At 35.0% G+C, this 24,343-nt stretch overlaps 1 protein-coding gene across 1 annotated transcript in view; it reads left to right on the top strand.

Moving 5' to 3' along the window:
• The window catches only part of arhgap15 (Rho GTPase activating protein 15), a 193,078-nt gene that overhangs the window by 95,887 nt on the left and 72,848 nt on the right, over window positions 1-24,343 (top strand). The window contains exons 9-10 of the mRNA XM_088931037.1: window positions 9,857-9,979; window positions 18,072-18,170. Of these exons, the coding sequence (XP_088787163.1) occupies window positions 9,857-9,979; window positions 18,072-18,170 (222 nt within the window). The remainder of the gene's footprint in view (window positions 1-9,856; window positions 9,980-18,071; window positions 18,171-24,343) is intronic.

Below are 24,343 nucleotides of genomic sequence, written 5' to 3'. Positions count from 1 at the left end.
CTGCACAATCAGATTTTTTTCTGAGACAAGGAAAAAAGTCGTTTCTCTAAAGTGTAAAAGACCAATTGGCTAATTTGTTTACACTTATTATAAAAGTGTAAAAAAGTTTTTTACATCTCTACGTCTACATATATTGTATGTTGCCAGTTAGTACAGCAGGATCTGTACTAGAATTGTATGTGTTTTTTTTAAGTGTGCTGAGTTTTATATTTGAATGACTAAAAATCAAAATGAAGTAGGAGTGAATAGGAGTCTCTAAAACTACATTTTAAATATTCATCCATCATAAATTAGTCTTTGCCATAGCTTTGTTCTCACTTCCATTGTTGTGCTGTGACTTTGTATTGTCTTCTACTAAGTATTGCTCCACAAATCATTCATTCAATCCCCTGTTCAGTCCTACTGTACATCTTCTTCCTGTGTTCACAAATAGAGAGAACTGGCCTTAGGGCACCGGACTTCATAAAAACAGTGTCCACTCAGGTGTGTTAGCTCAGAACACCGCAGGGACATGGTTTCTTGTGATCCGCTTCCTTTTTATTTGCAGAATAGAGTACACTGGGAATAGACCCAGCTTCTTCTTTGAGAAACATTTAAAGCAAATATTTGTTCTATCTCTGATCATAGAAGAAATAAGCATGTGATTGTAACATGAAATTTATAGAATATATCAGGTTTAATTTCTGTTATCACCAGTGCACTAAAAATATGTGAATAGAAAGCCAGTCTCCTTAACCAGAAAATGAGCATGGCTGAATAAATAACCTATTTCACTGGTCAGATTTAGCCACACCCTGATAATGACCTGTATTAAGGGCTGCCTCTGATATTGTATACATGATGAATTAGTTCAGCATTGTGATACAGTGAAGCTAATTAATATCCATTCCTATAATTTACAGTATAGTGACTTCTTGCTCCTAAACTACGTGATAAACATAAAAATTGCACCCTATAAGACATACTTATATAAACATCACTAGTTATAATTCTACTGTAAAATAAGTATTTATTGAAATATACTGTAACTGGATCATCATTTAATCTTAAATGAATTTACAGTTTGCTCTGTAATTTCTTTGTCCTATTTTTTCAACATTTGAACTGCAGTTTTATTAAAATTGCTGGATTCATTTAAAAGCTAGAAAAACATTATTGAAGGTAAATGATGTCATCATCCTTGTTACTGTGCTTATTTTAAAAGGCTCCATAAAGTAGACTCAACCTTGTTTTTCTTAGCTTTTTTTAATTTCCAGTTGTCAGCAAAACATAGCCTTTCCATGGTCATTGATTAGGAAAGGCTTACTCACAGGGCTCTTGGGAGAACTGTGGCATAAAGGCAGGTACTGTGATCTGTAAATGCTTACTGCATCGCTTTGTAACCAGCATTTACTTTGAGGTGGGTTTCATCAAAAGAAAGTCATATCACACATCCTCTCTGTGGATAGATCAGTTTCAATTGGTCCCTTTACTGTGGGCTTTTTCTGTGATTCCTTGTCTTGATGGAAACCTGGCATTTCAGAACTTGTCAGATATTTAAGGGATTATCTTCTTTTCATCAGTCATGTTTAATACTAAAGTAATTTGCACATCATTTAAGATGTATTTGCTTTGAAACCCTTACCTTAATCAGTTTCTTTCTTCCTCTTTCCCCTGATACCTCTACTCATTTTGTTTTGCAAGTACAAGCTTGTTTTCTAGGTGCATTTGAACACACATTTAAATTCCTTCAAAAGTATACTAATTTCTACCAATTTCTAAACAACACGTTTTCTGAGAAGACTCAAGAAAGTATTTATGACATAACACCATTTTATGACTGTAGAAAAAATGGCAAGAAACTGTCTCCCTCAATACAAACTTTCATAATAGAAATGTAGTGATAATTAATGGTTAGTGACATCTACAGTATATTGGGCTCTGGGTTTAAGGTATTGAAATCAAAATAATTTCTTCTGAGATGATACTGGGCTTATACTAAATCAGCCAAATAAGATATCAAAACCTATACCTAACATTGTTTTATCAGTAACAATGTGTTCTGAAAAGAGTTTAGTTCTTTTGCTTTTCTTAATTGTAGTTCCCTTAAAATACTTGTAACACATATTTAGAGCTTATCAGAGGTGTTTATAACAGTTTTCTTTTAGTTTGGAATCACTTCAAAGGCTGATAAGCTTAACGGCTGTTTTGATCTAAAAATGTGATGTTTAAAGGGGCCAGTTGTTCATCAGACTTGTGGGAAACATACCATGACTGTTTACACACACTGAAAACAAAAGCAAATGCCTTTCTGAATCATGGGAATTCTTTTCCTAATAACTAAAGTCAACACACTGTAATGTATAACCTCAGGCAGTGTTTTGGTTCTGTGTAAACTAATCAGATGTCTAAATTCTTTACTTTTTACATGTTCTGTTGGGCATACAGAAACACATAATGCAACACAAAATAAAAGATAAATAAGGTTGTTTGCCATCGGTGTAGCAGTTCTTTCATTTCTTTTTACGTTATATGATTTTGGTGCCTGTCAAATGAAGCTGTGTTGGAACTGCAATGTGACTTTCTAGCATTTATACAGGAAGAGCACTGGCTAAACTCTGTAGCACCTTATTTGACACAGACCTATTAGATAACAATTTAAAAACAGACCAACAAAGTGACATGAAATATGCAGTTTTTTGGGATGGGATGGAGCTGCAGTTTTTCCCAGTTGAGCTACAGTAAAACTACAGTCATCATCGTATTACTGAATGTACTGTACTCAGTAAGGTTTTAATTTCATTTCACATACATATTTATAGGCATGAAGACATATTCTGAAATATGACGTATCCACGTATACAGTAGATCACACAGGTAAGGCAGGACTCTGAACAAGAAAAGTATAAAGTCACAGAGGAGGTGCTAGACTAGTATTTTTAAAAATTGGTCTACCTTTTTAATTTGATGAATGTTATAGCTCATTCTGATCAGGAATCTGCTATTTTATATCCACATGTACTGTAACACTAAGGTTGTACAGTACGTAGGTCAAGCATGTGCAAAGATTAGAGCTGCATTTGGAGAAATTCTCTGGCTTGGCTGTGTTGGAAGGCATTGCATTGTTGTCATATTGTTAGCCTTTTACCATTGAATCTGAAAATTATTACTGCCGTTAATAGTGCATCTGGACATTTTCCACATTCATACTTCCTTCATTCATGGAAACGTTTTCCATTCTCTGAAGAGACAGAGCCAGTACCCTGGCACAGGCACAAGAGGTCACCCTTGAGGTCACCACTACCTGGTGATCTGTCCTCCTTCTGAAGAGCTTCCACACTCCCTGTGGCAAAGAGACAGCGGTCAGTAAGTTTAGTGTTTGTCTCTGCTTGGCACTGCTGGGGACATGGCAGCTTGAATCCTGGGTCTGACCACGCACACTATGGTGACAAGAGACACAATAAAATATTTCCTGTATGCCTCTGTTTTCTCTCATTCTTTAATAAACCGTTCAGATAGTTTGTACAAACTCAGATACAGATGGATCTCAAAATACTCTATTATTAATGTCAGTAAAATAGTTCTTTAACTCCTTGTTAAAGTGCTGTTTAAGTCCAGTTCCTGGAACTGATATTGAAATTAAAGATGGCTCTGTCAATGGCTTAGTGGCACACACCCAGAAAAATAAAAAATAAAAATATTTAAACATTTAGTTTTGATTATACAGCACAGGTAGTACTGTTTCTATAAATGGAACTGAAGACATATTTTTTAAATACTTTTTTTTTTACTTTTGTCCCCACAGTTCCAACTGCAGACATTTCTCTGAGTTGATGTATGGCTGTGTCCACATTAGCTGGGCCCATCACTAAATACCTACAGTATTTGGCTCTTCTCAAAGCTCTTCCAGTAAACAGCATGGTCAAGGAATCCTAAACAGAGGCTCAGCATTTATACTAACTGTGTCCAGGGCTGTGACGTTGCCAAAACATTGCCCAAAAAACATCTAGTAGCTGGTATCAGTTTATGGCTTTTTAACTCATCTTATTTTAAACAGTTATATTCTTGGGCTGTATGTACATTCATTGGTACTACACATCACGTTTAGAGGAAGGCACTAATAAATTAGGACTAAGCCTATGATTTGCACCAGGAAGTTAGATTAGACTGTTATGTTTTATGTCCAGGACAGAGAAGGCATTGTACCGAACTACAGTACATTACCTCCAGACTGAGAAAGGAGCAATGCAAGAATACAGCTATCCTTTGTTTCGTGTACCTTTTGAGTTTTCTGTGTGATTAACGCAGACAAATGACATAAATAAACAGGGATAATTTTCTTTGTCACAATGATTAATCTTCCATTTCATATTCTCTTCAACATGCTCAGCTCTCGATAGGAGGAAAGAAAATCTAAAATGAAAAACTTTAAAAGCATTGATGCAGTCACTTGGAGTTACTTAAGTCTTAAACTAATGGGATAATGACAAAAGTCACCGGGATAATTTATGAGCATGCTTATCTCTGAAGTAATTTTTCAGTTTAATCTTTTAATGTGGCAGTCTCTAGTTAATGCTATTGTATTCCTTATTATAAATGATATGGTAATAATAGATAGAAAAATAAGGTCCAGAAAACAGTACAGTTTAGCTGCATTAATAAATGCTTTAGTTTTTCAACACTATAGATCTAAGGTTGGAGTATTCTACATTAGGATTTGCTGTGGTAGAAAGTAATGTTCAATTCCATTGACCAGCTTAAGAAAATGAAAAATGTTGTTACTGAAGAAACTGCAGGCTTGCTTGGATTGTATGAACAGTGTAAAGCTTTCACATACAAAGTATTTTTTCTTTCCTTTTTTAACAAGGTTACCTTTAATTACAATTCGTGCTGGGGAATAGATTCAAGTGTTAAAACAAGGCCAAAGACTATTAAAATGTATTTCAACTAAGTGGAGGCACTTGAAATAAATTGGTTTTGCCATACACATGATGTGAAGCAATCAATAGTACTTTACCCTGACACGCACTGTCAATACGCATTGGTCCAGTTCAGAAACTCTTTAATTGATAGTTCTTCAAAAAAGCCAATGCTTACAACATACGTTAAAAGCACTCCTGTGCACCCTGGTGGTAATTAATTATTGCTTAACTCATGGGATCATGAGTTTATAAATTGAAAGAAAAATAACAGCTATTGGAAGAAATTTGTAGTCACTGTTTGTGTTGCTGCTGAAAAAGAGATATGTAAAACCCATCATAGTTAGAACTTATTAAAAACAGCATTAAATTCTATACGGTCATAAAAGGAACCACCCATCTCCCTTTTCTTCTCTTACTGTATATTAAAACAAATAAAAGGACAACAGTTATCATGGTTTAACGTGTGACAATTTATTTATGTGACTTGATATTATGTAAGCAGTGTCTATTATTTTTTACAGATTCATCTTTATTAATTTGTCTAATTAATAATACTCAACAGTAACTGATTTTCCCAAATAATAATAATCCCAACAGTAACTGATTTTTACAAATCTGATGATGTAAACACCCACTAATCCCTGTCTTATTAGAATAACATGGAATTAAGGGCCTGATCTCCATCTCTCATTAATTTTTATGCATTATTTTATCTGTGCTGCTCATTGACCACAGATACCAGGTTGAAGTCTTATTTTCACAGATAAAAGAGACTATACACATGGCTCCACATTTTGTTCCAGAACAAATAATAAAAAATGATATAAAAATACACTTTTTATATTTTAGTAGTAATTACAATTAAAAATGTAAAACATTTCAATTCACTGTTGTTACTCATTTATAGATATGAAGCTCTAGAACAACCTTTTGCTGATCAGAATTATATTATTAAAGATATTATTGAACAGTTCTAAAAATAACTTAAATTAAAACAAAACACAAGTGTCAGATGAAACCACTTCTAAGTGCTACAAATTCACAAAGTTATCATCAGGATTAAATGTTTGTAGCACGCGAGCTGCCATGTTATTGAACAGATGTACTACAGGTAAATTTGTTATGGTGATGAACAACTGTCATCAATAGGGCTGAACAACACGGGGTCTACTGTGAAAGTCACAGGCTAGTAACATGTTTGGCTGCTAATGGACATGCCTGTTCTCTGGTCTCTGAGCACTATACGCCACAAAAGCAAGTATGGCATCCCTGTCATAAATGTCTCATTCTCATCTCACATGAACAACTAAAGAACAAAACAGGAAGCAGGGTTAACAGGCCTATTCAGACTTGTGTTGTCAAGGGCACCTGGCTTGGTAAACAGCATTCTAAATTGACACATCAAGTACTGTACTGTACATACTGTATAAAATGGAGAGTAAATAGATGAAAGCACCTTGAATCTTTTCACCTGCTTCCCTCTTTTTAAATTTTCACTTTATATAAATTTAATGAAATTTGTACAGAAAGAAAAAAACATGAGCATGCATATTGAAGATTTTCAACCTGAAATATGATCATAATTTAAAAATTAAGCCTGGATTTTTGTTAAAAAACCTGGTGGAAGACAACTCTTTTACTGAAGTTACTGTCTCAAAAGTTTCAGTTTGTGGTTATCAGAGAACTTAGTTCAAACAGTTCAGTAATTTATTCATTCAAGGTGTTCGTTCATTCACAGAAAAAAGAGTAGATATTCTAAATACATTTCTAAAAATCATTATAATTAAGGAACAAGTGACAGTATGGGATAGAAGGTGTATGAATTGATATAATGTATTAGTCATCCAACCAGTGATGCTTTAAAAATAATAATGTTTTTTCCATCATTTACTATTGCTTATTTTGTCATAGATATTTTCGTTTTTCATTGGCAAATATTTCACATACACAGCTAAATATTTAACATACTGTATAGTTAAAGTTTGTTTGAAGATATTGATTTTGCAATGTTTATCTAAAATATTTAACTTTAATTTGCCTGCAAAAATCTAGTATCCTCAGGCAAAAAAAGTAGTTACATGCTTGATCTGCTTGCCTTTATTTGAAGAGGCCTGAAAATGAAAACAGGCCAGAGACAGAATTAACTCCTTATGGACCAGTGACAGGTAACATCCCCTGGCCCTGTGTTGACAAAAAGAGAGCTAGTTACTTTACTCTAACACAAGTGCCCAGACATCAGAGAGAGATGCACCTCTCGTTCAATTGGCACTAACTCTCCTGTCAGGAATGACAGAGCTTTCAATAAGTCAAAAAAAACTTATTCCTTTTCAGGCTAAGGTGCATCAGAGGACTGTATCTGCAATTCCTCTTTTCCGTTGTGCAGTACAGGATCAGCTTTATTTTATTACTTGTTAAAATGATATTAGACATCATGTATAATATGTTTACGGTGATCCAATTCAGAGTTCAGTTGCAAACAAACTCAAATGCTGCAAATGTTTATTTATTTGCCTAGAGACTACATTTTTTCCAGGGTAAAAAATATGTCTAAATATGTCTAAAAGTCTAAATATGTGGAAGTTATTATTATTTACCTGACAGATTTTTAAATATTAACGATGCACAAATACAAAGTGTTGATCCACCTGTTGGTTCCCAGAAAGATGTTCATAAGGTTTAAAAAATGAGAGAAGGTCAAACGGTATGTTTAGCCCATATGGTAGTAAGTAGCATCCAGCTGTTTCTTAGAAGAAGCCAGGGTATTAGCTTCAACAACATAGCCAGGTAGCTTGTTTCCAGCACTCACAGAAGTGCCTCTTGATCTCATTATGAATATTGTATGTTATAAACAAAGACTTGTCTATTTCAATCTGGCTTGCTGTACCTGCTACAGTATGTTTATTCTTTAGTTAATTTACCATTGCCGTGTAAAACAGCCACACAATTTATAAACCTTACTGAGGAAAGCTAATGTTGCATTACAGCAGCATATTTCCAAAGTTGTTAGCAGTCCCTAGCAAACCATTTTATCAGTCTTCGTTGCCTCTTTTGTCTCCATGGGGATGTTTTAGCAGTAGTGTAATTAAGAGAAGACTGAATGAATACAGTATACTCTTCACATTTTCTGCATACACTAGTTGTATGGGTTCAAGAAGCTCACCCACAACTTTCTAAAAGGCTAGGTTTTTATTTTCAAATTTCTGTCTCTCATTTGAACTGATTACAGTATTTCTGCAGTCTACTTAAGAGAAACCTATTCATTCATTCTTTAGTTTCTTGGGGGGATTGTGGCCATTTCTACTTTTGTATCTTTTTATATTGAATAGAAAGTAAGGATAAAAGAGTAAGGTAGTATTGGGCACCAGGCAGCCGGTTTGATTTCTTCTCCTTAAGAGTGCGATTGCTTTCACACTGCTTGATGTTGAGGGAGAACCTACTAGATCCCCCACTCAACTGAGCTGAGACACCCTTACTTGAAAGCCAGCTGATTGAAATCATGCTCTCCTAAAGAACTAGATATGACAGGCCCATAAAGAAATAATCGGTAATTCAAAATTAGCTACGTATAAAATAGAAATAAATAATGCAAAATGTGTGAAATTCGTGCTGGGCAGCCTATGAATATATTGGACCATTGCTTTTTTGACATTGTACTGTATTTAAGTGATCTTCAGTTAACCATACGTCTGTGAACTTGATCCTCAGATGTCAAAAGATACCAGCACAACTTAAGTTTTTACAGTGTTAAAATTTTAGTTCATGTATTGTTTTGAATGTATTGTAAGTCACATTGGATAATCGTATAAATTGAATAAATTCATTTAAAATAAATCATAAAAAATATTTGGTCTTGAGATGACATCAAAGCATTTAAACCATTTATAAGGTGCCAATAACTACCGTGTAATGATCAAATTAATGATCAAGATTGTACAGTTTGTACAGAATGTTACCACATTCCATTTAAATCCATTTTAAAAAGTAGACAATTTTTAGATTGATCAGTTAAAAATAAAATATTACTAGTAATATAAAAAGCAGTACAGATCAACACCATTGTCTTTATAGTAGTACCCTGTAACTGTGTGTAGCCTATGTGTAATAGTCAATGGTACAACACAAGATACAACAAAGATTTTTTTTATGGTACACTGAATTTAAATTTCTCTTAATTACATATCATGTGCAATGAAACACAGAACCATTTCTTAAGCATGCATGGAAATTACAGTTTGCCTTACCTTCCTTTAATATTTTTGACCTAACAATTTCTAATTAACCATTATGATTACTATTGCTGTGCTTGGCGGTTCCTACAGTAGCATACTTTGTTTAGTTGCAATCCATTTCATTTACATTTGGAAGAAACACAGCTGAAAGACTATTAGTAGTCACTCTTTTCCACTGAGTTATACAAAAGACCTCAGCACAACACGGATCATGAAGATTGTATCAATCAATTTCAAATTAGCATTGTCAGTTAGAATTTATTTTCTAGGCAGTAAATCTAAAATAACGTCTCAAGGCCTCAGGCAAGTCTTTAATTCGTTTGACCATTCTTTTCTATTGAAACCTCACAGGGACCATGTTATGGTGTACAGAGAAGGTTAACAAACACAATGTAATACTTATTTTGAAATTAACAATTAATAATCCCCAATATAACTGGTGGTTATCTGTTTTAATACATGCATTTAGATTTGAAGGAGAAATATTATTACCACAGAGCTGGTGTGTGTCGGCTGATGTAAATGAAGGGCTGCAGAAGTTTATGATCCTTGCAAAAAAATATGTTTATATTAAGCAACAAAATTGAAATTGAAAAGAAAGAGGAAAGGGTACATTGATCTGGCTGTGGAATCTCTTCAGGTGTGTTTTACTTAGGTTAACTTCATTTGTGTTTTGATTTCTATTTCTTTAAATGTGACTGCTTTTATTATTTTTATTCTTTTCAGTTTTCAAGCTGAACTACAGTGCTTCAGATAGTGCTGATAAAAATGGAGTGAAAAACCGACTGAAGAAGTTCATTTCCAGGAGACCTTCAATGAAAACACTGCAGGAGAAGGGCATTATCAAGGGTAAGATTCTCTTTGTTGGAGCAGTTTTAATGTTTACTTACCAACCAGGGACACTTTGAAAACCCCAAGCATCTCTTCTCCTGTCTGGTCTGTATTGTCCCAAGTTTGTCCAAAAATGTCATGCTGTGCACACAAGAGCAATGTTTATGTGTCTTATTCCTACTCTTTACAAATAGTATTGCACCTACAGTACTTAATTTGTAGTAGAGTCCCTTCTCTTCTCCAAATAGCATTTTCACAAGCACCATTAAGACCTATTTGTTGAAAAGAATTGAGGAAATATTTTCCTTTCTACAATGAATACTGAGTACTGAGTAATGAGTACTGTATGTATAGTACAGTTGGAGATCATTGGCTGATCTGTGACTGATCAACCCATTCATCCCTGGCTGAAAGGGTTAATTAGTCATAGGAGAAAATGCTAATGAGATATATTGTTTAAATTTTTTTTGCTTAAGTTCTAGCAATATCATTACATATAGCTGTGATTGCCAAAAAGCTTTTTTTAACATCTGTCTAATATTTGTATTAATGTTATTACTATGAACATCACTAAGAACATAAAAATATGCGGTATACATGTGGATTGTGTCTAGATATAAATGTAATGTTTTTAAAAAATGACACACTGCATTGTTTCAGATGGAGGTAAACCACAAATGAATACTCTTATTTTAAGAACATTTAGATTTAAAGATCTATCATTTTTATTTGAAACTTGAAGCCACAAATACTTGTTTTTAAAATGCATTCCTTTTTACCAAAACATGCAGCAGTATTTCTGAATATTATTTTAATGTATTATTCAAGAACAATATGCTGTTATAACTGTGACACAACAAGGGTGCTGTGTAGCAATTGTTTTATAGGGTAAAACTGTTTTTCTTTTGGAGTGGGTTAAATATCAGTTGAGGACAGCGTCCATATTTAACAAGATCCCCAATCACACCACTGAGACTCCAAAGAAATTACTTCTCCCATAAAACCCCATTCTTTTAGGCTGTGCTGCAGAGCCCTGTGTTGATTATCTGTGCCTGTAGGAAACACAAATGATATTAAAGTAATGACCAGAAAGTATCCAGTATCAGTAGATCCCTGGTTGAAAAACAACAGAATAGTTAACCTTTTTCATCAAGAACTTATTTACAGTTCATGCTGTGGTTTTAAATAATAAGAATAGAAATTCTACCATGTATGGGTAGTTTGGTGGCAACTGGCATGGTGTGGTGAAAGTTTATCAGATTCATGACTCATGTCAGCTACATTTGGTACTGTAGGTCTCCCCCAGTTCAGTCTACAAAAGTTTCCTGAAATGATGTTCAGTGAATTCAAATAAAAAAAAAACTGCCTGATGTATTTATAGTATGTTATGTTTAGCGAATGATTACAAACCAGAACACCAGTACTGGGGAGATAATGAGTTTGTTTCTGCTGCCCTGTACCTTGCCTCACCCTTATCCATAAGTTCTGCTTTTAGCCAAGGTGATCCTTCTCATCACTGAAATCTCAGACGTGTCTGGGTGATGGGAATACAAGTTTCACCTGTGGATCACGGGATTTTTCCAGTTACACTCAAGTGACAGAATCCTCAATTTCTCATTTCATATATAACTAAAGATTATTGAGCTTGCCTTAGCTAATGGTGAATCATTGATTAAAAAACACAGTAGATGGAATGGGTTTGATTACATGGTACTTCTAGTTATAATGTTTTCAAGAGAAACCATATTTAGAACCTAAATTATATTTAGCAACTGCTTTATGTAGTCTGTTTCCAGGACCTCTGTGTGGAGTGTGTTGAGCACTTTAATTATTGCTGACTTGTATGTGCGTGTGGGGGTGAGATTTCCAAACACCTGTGTGCCATTTTCTGCACAGACTCCATCTGCATTGACTGATGGACAGCACTGAACTTCATGTAACCACCTCTGCAGCTGCCTGCTGCTTGCACAATGTTCAGTGGACGCAGCTGCAAGAAATCCATGTGCGCTCTGTCTGCAGCTCTGTGGCTCTGGGCATCCATGGGATGCAATTTTATATTCTGTCTGCGATAAAACTTTTCACATGATTATCAACAGAAATCTGCAAGAACACGTTACATTGCTTTGCCTTTCTCTTCCTTTCTAAAATACTTTGTGTAGAAGCTAAAAAATCCTCTCCTATATATTTATCATTTCTTTGATGATATGAATATAATGTAACTGAGAAACTAAAACAGTGGAAGTACAGTAAATATGCAAGTCAATCAATGAGCAAGTGTATAATTCAGGAAATATTGTCATAGCTGCATGGTTTAGTATAATAGTAAAAACCTTAATTTAGAATATAAGAAAAGCAAATGAGAGAAGGCTATCCAGCATACCTGACCCTTTCATGGCACTGTACAATTAAACAATCAAACAAAAGAGACCATAGCAATCCATTTTCTTACAATCATGTCCATGCAAAAAATCTATTTCTGATATTTACATACACATGGACAAGACACTTTTTTTCATGTTCTCAAAATCTTTGGAGATTAATATCCCTTGAATATTCTTTCTACTGTATCTAAAAGAGGTTAACAAAGATGGGAAAGTAAACAGATCTTTTCCAGAACTGTGCCACACTGAATCTCACATCCTCCAGTATGCAAACATGGATATCCTAAGCGCTTATGGCATGAAAACGATATACAGTATAGATAAATGTATAGTAGATAACAGTGAAAACCTACTATCAAATATGGTTCATAATAGTTTATAGCTGATGTCAAATGACATGTATATATAGCTGCTAGTGACATGCCAGTGAAAAGTGTACTTTAAAATGCAATCTGAAATGATGCATGTCATCTTTGTGTCAGTTTTACATTAATATTATGACCACATCAGTCATATTGCCCATCTATAATGAATAACAGCTGTAAGAAACAATTTGGCATGATATCACAGACGATATTACATTGAAGGCTGTGTGTTAACCACCAATATTGGTACATTAGGTGAAAAGAAGTATAAATGACATTAGCAAGAAAATAATACAGAGGATATAGAAGCTCCTTTTAAAATACATCTTTCATCATTGCAGAGCTTGTACAAAGTCTAGCTATTTCTCAGTAGTAGTATTCTGTTGTAAGAAAATTACAATATCTTCCCCAACAAATATCTTGTGAACACTCAAGATTAAACTTGGACAGTTTTATTTTAAAATTAATCTGGACTAGGTGCCTGCATAAGTATTACGTACAGTACAACATCATGCTATACGAGTGTGCTCATTCAAGATCTACAGATCTTGTACAGATATTCTAGGCATCTATGGATTTTTTTTACAGTTTTACTGTACTGACCTAATTTTCTTTGACATTTCCTGTAAGAATGTTTTTTTCATGGTATTCTAATAACTGGCAATTAAATATTGAGTCTGTTGAGCAAAACAAAATAAAACATTCCAAACATTGCTTTATTGAACTAAAAGCTGTTTATTGCACATATTTATGAAAAAAACATCTTGCAGATTGCTAGCAAGTGTGGATATTTTATCGGGTACATTTTGCTGTACAGTGCACTTTATTTTGAAAAGTTGAATGTACTCTAAATGACCATTTTATGTAAATGACAGTGATATTATCACTTTGCAGCCTGACCTGTTGTATGTGGTGTTGGTGGACCAGTAGGGAGTGCTCTTGCCTCAGGAGCAGAATTTCATCAACAATGCCCCTATATGGTAATAGGGGACACTGGTCTGTATGAGGTGCCAGCCTTTGGATAAGATTTTAAACTGAGAATCTGACTAATTGTTTATTACAATATCTTACTATGTGTGATAGTCTTGATGGTCAGGACTAATTGAACTAAAGTTCTCTCTTAATTCACTGAGTAAAGCCCTTTCTAACGTCTTCACCCGATCTGAATTGTGGTACGGCTGATGTTGTTGTGTCTGGGTGCTGCACTTCAGTGGTGAGGAGGGGGGGTCCCCTTATATCTAAAATGCTTTTGGAAAGAAAGTGCAATAAATACAACAAATTAGGGATTATTATTAACTCATGGTAGTTATTTTCATAGTTGCATTTCAGAATGACTAAGAAATAATTTTCCCCACCCATGAATTGTGCATGCTCAGTGTCTGTGATTCATATCGAATTATTAAATTTTGGATTAAATTTAGGTTACCGCAAATATATTCATGTGCTTGAGGAGGTATCATTTGCTGTGGCATTTTCTGTATTTCCTCCAAGAGTCACATTGAATCCAAAACAGAGGGATATATTCCACATGCAAAGGTGCCTTGCTGACAGTTTTTTTAATGCCCCTTTTCCCTAATGCTACAAATGAGAAATGACAATCTTTGCCCCAGGAGATGGTGCGGGCATAGGAATGCCACTGTCAGCCCAATATTAAAATATAAGCTGCTCCTTTAAAAAGCTTGTTGATTTTCCATACCCCAATATTGACTAACTGTCTCTGTTTGATGTATGCTTTACCAGCCCAATGCAGACTTACAGTTAGAGCTTAACTTGTTAGTTCTGCTTCTGTGGCTGATGCAGAATAACTACAGATGCCCCGAGATACTAAAATTGACTGTTCAAATGGACTGAGTGTGGGAGTTTTCACTGGGTTTAAATTGATAACAGCTGAGAAAAAGAGTAAAAAAGATTAAGTGCATATATGGCAATAGAATGCGTTTGCTTTTTTTTTGATGCACAACACTTAGCAGTCTTAGGTCTATGGGAAAATGCTTGTAAAAAAAGAGCAAGTTTGTGATTAATCATTAGATGTTATTATTAAAGGATAAACAACGTGACTTGGGAATTTGTACAGTAAATATTACAGAGAGAAAAAGTAGGGATTGAAGGAAAGCTGCTATCCAATGGGGGACCAAATGTAGTATTTCCTATCAGGTGGGTAGGTGGGCTCTCTCAGTGGAACTTTGACCACAATGCATGAAATGGGGAATTGCATTTTAGGTCCAATTAAGATAAGTTATACTGTAGACGGCAGTTCTGCAGTCATGTGTTTAAATGTGTGAAAGCAAAAGAATAATCACATTTTAATGTTCTCGTGTCATGCAGAATTAATTAGCTTTAGCGTTTAAATCAAGTGATATGAGCAGGTATTATCTCCAGACCTTTAGTGGGTCTGTCATTGATGAACCTCCTTTCTTTGCAATGTCTTGCACCACATTAATACTGTACATCTGAGTCTAGTCTGGGTTGAAAGCTCAGGAGAAGAATTTTTGTTTTATTTTCTACATTTTGAATTCTGTGGCACATTTTCTCTGAGATGAATTTATTTTAAATAATACCTATTATTTTTATTTTGAGTTTCTGTAAGAACATAAGAAGGGTTACAAATGAAAGCCATTCAGCATATCCAGTTTGGTAGGTTGCCAGCAGCTAATTGATCTGAGGATCTCATCCATCTGTTTCTTGAAATAAGAGTGGCTGTCAGCTTTGACAACGCAGCTGTGAAGCTTGTTTCATACACCAGAAACCCTTTGTGTAAAGGAGTGCGTGTCCCGAGCTTTAAAAAGACTTCCACGTACTTTTGTGTTTCACTGCTGATTTTGAAGACGTCCACTGGGCTGACTTTATCGATACCCTTGAGGATTATGATTACATGTATCAGTTCTCCTCTTAGTCTTCACTGTTCTCCACTTAAAGAATGAGTTCTTTAAACCTGTCAGCATAGGACATTCCTGTGAACCCAGGAAAGCCCAGAAAAGTATTGGTTTACTTCTTTTAGCAGCAATGATTCTTCACAACACCAACAGAAGACAGTGGCTTTTGAAGATCCTAAGATGTTCTGCAGAGCGATGTTAGCATAGTGATTACAGCCCTAGCCTACGGACCTCAGGGTTGTGGGTTCAGGTTCCCAGTGGGACTCTGGAGCAAGAATGGGTCTGTATGTCCAAATACAAAGCACCATTTTATTTCACTTGACTTATAGACTAGATAAAACCATATTAACATTTGACAGCTCGGGTCTGTCTTCCACTGCGTAGTATGAAATCCTATGACTCTTATTTATAAAAAATAATGTTTGTTTGTTTTTTATTCTCAACTGTGATTTGTAGTTACTTCTTTTATATTTCCTAGAGAGGAACTGAGATTTTATAATTAGTAAAATATTGTATTGTAATGTATTTAAAAGAATAAAGCAGTATATGTACAAAATATCACATAAAAGCACCTAGAACAGTGAAAGTGGGTCTGGCCTGAGGACGTACATAGCCTTCGTAGAGAAACAGATTGCTGTGAGGGGCTGAATGAATTCACAGCTGGACAGAAAGGTCAGCACAGACGTTTAGCTACAGTAGGAGCATTCCCACAACCTGCCCTTGTCAGGATAGAAAAGGTTCGTATGGTATGAGCTTTATTTATTTATTGTCAAAGGAATGTTTATCTGTTCTAAAGGAAAATAAAGCTGAAATTCAGCAGACCCTTGACAATTGTAAAATTTTGTAAATATTTTAAACAGCCTTATTTAAAGAATGAACAAAACTACATTTTAGAGCTCTGTTGCAGTGATAACAGTGGTTACAGTCCTGGGAAGAATGCACAAGTGACCTGTAAGAAATCATGTCACACCAAGTAGAAAACAAATTTAATGCGCAAGACCTGGAGCCCTAGGAATATGGGAAAAAAGACTACAAATATGAAAACCAGCACTAAATGTGTTGGAAATTTCACATGTACGGTACATGGTAACCATTAAATATATATTAGCTATTTCAATTATAATTACTTTCCTAGCCTAAATTGATCCTTAAACATTAATAGGTTATATACTGTATATCCAGTTTAAAGTGTTCATTCAAATGAAATAATCCCAGTTTGCCTGCAATCCATATTTGACACAGTACTTGTGAGATTCCTAAGTCATTGAGTGGTTTTAGATGCTGACACAGTACTCTAATGGCTCCACATTTTTTGAAAGTTGGATTTTTACATATCCACTCCATAAAAGGAGATATAAACAGTATTTTTTTTTATTTTTGAAGAAGATTTTTATGATGTACATTCTACACCATATACAGTACAGTATTACATGAACTTAAACTTAGAATTACTATATTAAGAAGGTGCAGTACAGACATTGACTGTAGTGTTTGTGCAGAGTGCTAACCAAGTGTTAATGAAGAGTGCATGAACCATGCATGTACAGTACATGGGCCCATTGATACTTAGTGTTCTTCATATTCGGAATATGTATCCTTCTATGTATACAGCATATTCTGAATATGAAGAACAATGTTTTTTTCTGAATATCTGGAATATTCAGAAAATAGGTATATTTCCAGTAATATTGGATTTGAGATGTTTAACCAGGAGTTTGATTTCTAGACATGTTAGGCATTGTACTGGGATAGTTGACATGTCTTATCTTGCTGTGTGACAGCAAGAGCGAAGGTTTCAAACAATATGGGCCTTTCTAATACATTTGGAGGTTAAAAAACAGCTGGATGGCAGGAGATATCAAACCCTTGGAATGGATATGCATCTCAAAAGATATTAAATAGCTAAAAAGCCAAAGAAATACAGTGGAACTTTTCCCTCCATGGTAGTTGCAATATAAAATATTTCCGTTCATTTACACTACTATACCTTATTAATTGGTTAAGAGCACACAATGATTATTTGTCATCAAAAGCTCCTTGCAGTGTGAATGAAATAAACCCTTATCTCATCAAAAAATCATGGTAGACATTTAACAGTGCAGAAACTGGATTACAAAGATTTATGAATGATACCCTCTTCTATCATTTCCCTCATATTCAGAAATCCTGATCATCACTACGGTGTCCCACTATTACAAGCTTCACACTCCAGTATACAATCACCTAGTGTTGAGCACTGGGGATGACATGAGCAGAGCCACTTTGACAACCTTCGTGTGTGTTATGGGAGATGAGCATAATCCTGCAGAGTCCTGAGTTGTATTTAATAAGCTGAACTCAGTTTCTGCATGAACATTCTCTGCCATGACCCTGACCAGGAGAACCAGATTGAAAATGTATAGATACAGCAGACCAATCGCCAAGTGTCACTTCCCACTGTATGAATGTATGTGGACTTAAATATGTATTGTGTTGTTATTTTCTTATTTAGATCAAGTCTTTGGCTGCCACTTGATTACATTATGTGAGCGTGAAGGAACGACAACGCCAACATTTGTTAAGCAATGTGTTGAAGCAGTGGAAAAACGAGGTAAGCCACATGCTTATGCTGTACATTCTAGTACGGTCTTCTTCATCTGAACCTTATCCCAACTGATCTGGTGTTGACACTATAGCGGAGATGCTCCTGACAGAGCATGTACTGTAAAAAAGGAGGAGACTGACTTCCTTTCCACTGTGTGAAAGAAGTCTTATGATAACTCTATTAAACTAAATGTGCAACAAATTCTTATACAGTAGATTATAGATTGCAAACTTCATTTTTCCATTGTGTTAATTTATTGCAGCATAAATATTTTTTTTACTAGTAGGATTACTTCAATTAAATTACTTCTCTCTCTCACTCAACACTTTAAATATAAAATTTGAGTTGTATATACTGCTAATAATAGACCCCGTATTTCTGCACAGTTTTAAACTTTATATATTTGCACTTGGCAACCTGACTATGCAGACGACAGAAATGAGCTTTTTAATAAATGATTAAAAGTCACTTTGGAAATATTATCATTAGTTTCATGCAGAAATGTTAGGGTTTCTAAAAGGGATGAGTTGCTGGACCCCTGTGCGAAGCCGTGAGGAATGTAGTACTAGCAAAAGTAAATCCAGTATTCCAAATCCAAGTCGTTAGGCAAGAACGGAGTCGAAACTAGGAAAACCTGGTCGAGAATAGTATCGCGTACTGTACCATAGAAAACTGCGGAGAACTTCTCCATAGTAAGCATAGGTAAGCCGGTAAAGAGTGTTTAAATATTGAAGAGAAAGACGTGGTTGGATAATTAGTTCCTGGATGAGCGTGTGTGGAATCTAGTACGCGTGGGAATGTCAGGGCGGTTACGGGAGAAGGGACGAGTCGTGACAAGAAAATTCTAAAGGTTTTTTAACAAACAAGGAAAGAAACGGTATTATAGAACATTAGATTTAATTTTTTATGGTAACAACACAGGATTGCTTATACGGCGTTCAGTGTTCTTGACTCAAGAAAGATGAGAGCAGTTTGGACAAACTGGTTGTGCTGCTGAATAGTTAGCAGCTTTGAAAAGGTTTATGTCTGGCCTTTTTCTTTGTTGGAATAAAAACACTAGAGGTGTCGCTTAGATAATATCATGGCTGATTTTTTTCTTTAGAACGTGGCAAAAAACATGACAGTTTAGATAAAGTTTAAGTTATAACTTAATTGAATAAGAAAAAAATGTCAGTCTTCTTTAATATTAATCTGCATGTCACTGATCTTTGCTCTTAATAAAATTAATTATTAGTTCTCCTAATATTTCCCTTTACTAATATATAGAGTATAATTTTGATTTCCTGGCCTTCATTTATTATTCATTTTATTACAATTCTTTTGCTTCTGTACAAAGATAATATTTATTTCACAATGCAGATATTCACATATGCATATTATACATTTTATTGTACAACATACTTTTTTTCATGTACTTTACAGTACTTCTCTGCAAAAATAGTTCACAACCTTTGACCTGCTGGCCAGTTGTGAATTATCTGCCCTTTGTTATGTGGGACTTCTCTCTTACTGGAGATCAGTCATTAATTGACTTGCAGTTTTTGACTAGAAGGTTGAAGTTTTATTTCAATCTAGGCCTACAGTGAAGTATTGATTGCAGTAGGTTTTACTGTTACCAGTTTACCATACAGGGTTAAAGTCTGTTACAGGATTGAAGATTAAGAAAAAAGACAGAACATAGACTTTCACAAATTTAGCCCTCATGTTATGAAGTAATGTGCCATGAAGTCACATTTTTAACAAAAGCTGTATTTCTCATATGAAGCCTTTGAAGCATTTGCACAATGCATTTATTTTGTTCTCTACATTCCACGACAGCAGCCATGTGATGAAGTCACGCACGCCTTGTGGCTGGATCAGAATGGTAGATGACGTGTTTAGAGTCACTTATATAGGTCTCATATGTAACTTTTCTTCTCGTCTTACATATACATACAGTACAGTCAAGTCTGGGAGCACTGCCTTGGTGGAGGCAATGAAAAAAACTGACATCATAATTTTCAGTACCACGGGAAAAAAACAAGCAAAACAAATCTGCTATTGCAACATTCTCAGTGTGACACATGGTAACGATATATTCATCTACAGCTCTGTACCAACATCAGTATTCCACAATCCCATCTTGGATTTCTCATTTCTTTCAATATGCCTTAGAACAGCTACGGTTGTGCTACAATACATGCACAAGAAATACACATGGTGACTTAGTGTAGATGCTGAAAATTGATATGAGATCCTTGCTTGACTGGTACCCTGTTGGTCACACTGATTTAAAAGCAAGGCTTTAAATTACTATAACGGTAAAGAATCTGAAGAGAGTTTTTGCTGTTATGCTGGTGCACATTGGAAAATTTGAATTTCCTTTACTTTGAAGATGGTTTAAGGGTCTTGTTAAACAAAAAAAAACAAAAAAAATGTCTACTTGGTTTTATCATCAAGTCTCAATGCGAAAATAAGCCTAGGTTCTCAACATACAGACCATTTTACTCCATAGTTATAATCGTTAGTTGTGATGGCTTTACTAAACAGCTGAGCATGAGCAAATTCTCAAATATGTCAACATTGACTATGTCTTCTCTGGCAGATGGTATCAAAAATGGGCTACTATCTAAATACAACATTGTTAAGGATTTCTAGACTAAGGTGGTGGATCTATCATGGTGTGGGCTGGGATAACTACAGCATATGAAGGGAAGACCTGTTTGCCATCTAGGATACTGTGCCATTGCTATTGGGCACTGAGCTGTGATCATCCATCTGACACAGAAGCTTCATGGTGGTGGTCACTGTAAACTTCATCTTTGTTTTGGTGAAACTTTCCCTGAATTCTCATCTCCTGACTTGTTGTCTGTTGTGCATTTTTGGATCATGCTACAGAGGGCGATAACAGCCTGTGTAGTGTGGCCCAGAACTGTGCAGGAAGTTAACTAAACTTGTAGCCAAGAATCAGCCCAACTCCCACAACATTATGTACAACAGCATCCAGCTAGTGGAATGCATTGTGAAAGTGTTGTGGGTGTACTGATTGTATGCAGACAAACAGGACATAGCTCTTTAAAACTGTGTGAAATACCTGGAATTTTCAAAAAAACTTTGCTTGGGAGGAGTGGAACTCTCTGCAGATGAAATTGTGTGTAATATCAAGACGAATAAAGTATTATTTAAATATCCTGTTCCCATAGCTGAAACTGAGTAGTACATTCTCCATCAGAAGGAGCTGGATTAAGTTAATTCAGGAGATAGACAAGAGAGACAGGAGCATATTTTAAAATAATAGACTTAGTAACATCATAGAGTTAGTAATAGTCCTTGCTTTTGGGTCTACATTACGGTTTTGGCAAGATACCTGGTACTTTCTGGAGAAAATCCATTCTTAATGAACCCTTATCTTTCCCAGTTTAATCTTTCAGCAGATGTTTTTCTTTCTTTTTTCTCTGTTGACATTTTTTTGTTTGACAGGATCCAGTTCCAGGTTCCGATGTCTGTTTAAAAAAGCGTTGAGGTTGTTGGCTTTAAAATTCCCTCACTGCATGTGTGATCAGCATTTTCCCAGGCTTTTCCACATAGTTTGCCAGGCAGAGGGACTGACCTTTTGAGGCAAACACTTTTTCATTACAAAATGTTCACTTTGATTCCTGTCCCATTTTGTGTCCATTCCAAACTGTTTACAACCCACTAAAAATGAGTATGAATTATATGTTTGTGTAATGGATTCCTTTTGTGGTTTTAGTAGAATGTTTGCTTAGAACAATTAGTTATCTTTGGTTAAAATTACTGTGACCTGAAAAATGTGCTCCTGAAGTCATAATCTTGACCATTTCCTTTTTAAAAAGCAAAAAAAAAACAAAAAAAACAAACAGGTCTGTGTTTCATGTGAGTCTCTTGAAAGCAAGTAAGATTTTAATTTCATTTTATTGGCATGACATTATGAATAATCATAATAATCAATGCACTGTGACAAAAAATGATGAATGCATTTTTACTACTAAGATAACTTTAAAAAAGACAACACCGTAAGTTACATTTCCTATAGTAAAACTTGCTAATATGTTTTTAGCTCTGCTGGATATTTTATTAGCAGATTATTACAATTGAAATATTTTGGGGAATTTTGGAATTTCCTTCACCCAACATATTTTTTCTTGAAATTAAACTTTGAGGACTTCCCCTTTTGAGTTTTTGAGTAATGGTGAATAGCCAGTTGTTTGTGTTGGTATTATCTAGCTGAGGTCTGTTAGAGGAGTCTGGCAAGAACTTTGTGTTTGCAATTTAAGGGTTTGCTGTTGCTGACTGAGCAGACTTTGATTTGACTTGAGGAGGCGCTTTGACTGTAATGAAAGTCTTATGGAGATATGTGTCAGGACATCTTGAGTTTCAAACGTACGTATGACTTCACCACTGATGATGATAATATTAAATGAACAAGCTAAAAATAAAACCTGTACCACTTAGTTAGTTTTCAAATCAGCAATAGCCCAAAGGATTCCAAAAAGAAGTGACACAAAGTCAAATCGTTATACTGCCATGTGCAAAGAAAAAAAAAGTTGCAATATAAACACAATTAAGAGAAAAATACTCACTTCTGGACCTTGGATCTGCATGAGATATGCATTTAGCTTGTGTGTTTTTGGAAAAAGATTATGAAACTTACTCCCTACAGGAAGCTGTGATGCACACAGGGCAGTGTTCTCCATATACAACAATACAGCAATGGAGTAGCTGCCAGCTACTGTATACTGTACAGATGTGTTATTCCAGCATACCTGCAGGTTTCATCTAAGGGGAAACAGCTTTGTCAAGGTTTCAATATAGCAGTACTACACTGCCTCCTGGTACTCATTTAACTGTTTAATAACTGGCTCTTCTGTATCAGTGAGTTACTGCAGAAAACCTGTTTCCACTGTTTTCATGCTAATGAAAAATTTGCCAGCACTAGTTATCCTGCATATTTTTAAAAATGCTACAACTTGAGTGGTGTGAAATAGTAAAAGAGACAAACAGCATTTTGTATTATGTGTATATTATTTGTATTTTATATTGTTGTAACTTCAACATTTTGAATAAAAACTAATCCACAGTCCATTAAACAACTGTAACCAATGCAATACCTTGACTAACAACACTGTAAAACAGCACAAAAATAGCAGCAAAACTGTTGATGTACATCTTCCAATGAGCAGGAATTGTTGAAAGTTTTAAGACCCAGCATGCGAAAACTATCCTGTTTATTAAACTAGTGAAACATGAGAATCAATTTAATTAAATTCAAGTAGGTCAGCAATCAGCTACTGAGTATATCAGTAATCAAACTGAATATTTAATGGGAAAAGGCTCCCTCTTATTTTCTTCAAAAGACTTTTTAACTGTTCTTATCAGAGACATCCTGTAATCTACAATTTTGTTAATCAGAATCACCTGAACATTGTTGGATGCACTTCAAATGGATCAGAAGTATTAAAAACTATAAATAGCTCACTAACTCATGGTACACAGATGACAGGAAGACACATCATGTGGAAAGGTTTTTTTCAAAAGGAAATTAATTTCTTGTGATTTTATGAAGCATTTGCAAGTGTTTTGCAAAAAGACTGAAAAGGCTTTCCCCACTGATCCTGTGATGAGTCAGGGGTGTGTTTCTGCAATATCTCCTTACATAGAAATCCATGGCACGATGTCGTGCCTGCATTTTTCAAGATCAGCCCAGAAACAGCACTTCAGAAAATGGGGATACATTCAGACATTCTATTTTCCATATTTGTGTATTATTCTCTTCATTAAATCATAAAATGTATTCCATTAAAAGAAAAAAACATAATATATACAGTTAATGTATTGCTTTTCTTTTGAGCTTAGTGCCTAGTATTCTCCAAAGTCAGCCCTCCATGTCAGTTATGTTCTCTGCTGTGCAGCCAGTTTAATGGAAGTAAACTATCATTCTCAACTCCACTGAGTGAATCTTGCCTATGGCTGCACTGGGCTTTAAACTCAGAAGCTACAGTACATACTGTATTAAACTCGGCACTCTGCTCGCATCATCAGCTTCTACTCCATCTAACAAGCAATATGTAAAAACCTGTGTCACCCAGTTATATTGCTAAATTTGTCAAACTAGTCTAAGGATCAAGAACATCATTTTGACATAATACGTTTTCTGAGTCTATTTTCATTATTCATTTAGG

The sequence above is a fragment of the Atractosteus spatula genome, chromosome 13, assembly GCF_055471065.1.
Source record: "Atractosteus spatula isolate fAtrSpa1 chromosome 13, fAtrSpa1.hap1, whole genome shotgun sequence".
NCBI classification, from domain to species: Eukaryota; Metazoa; Chordata; class Actinopteri; order Semionotiformes; family Lepisosteidae; genus Atractosteus; species Atractosteus spatula.
The sequence above is the reverse complement of the archived record's forward strand: the minus strand, read 5'-3'. Positions and strand labels throughout refer to the sequence as shown.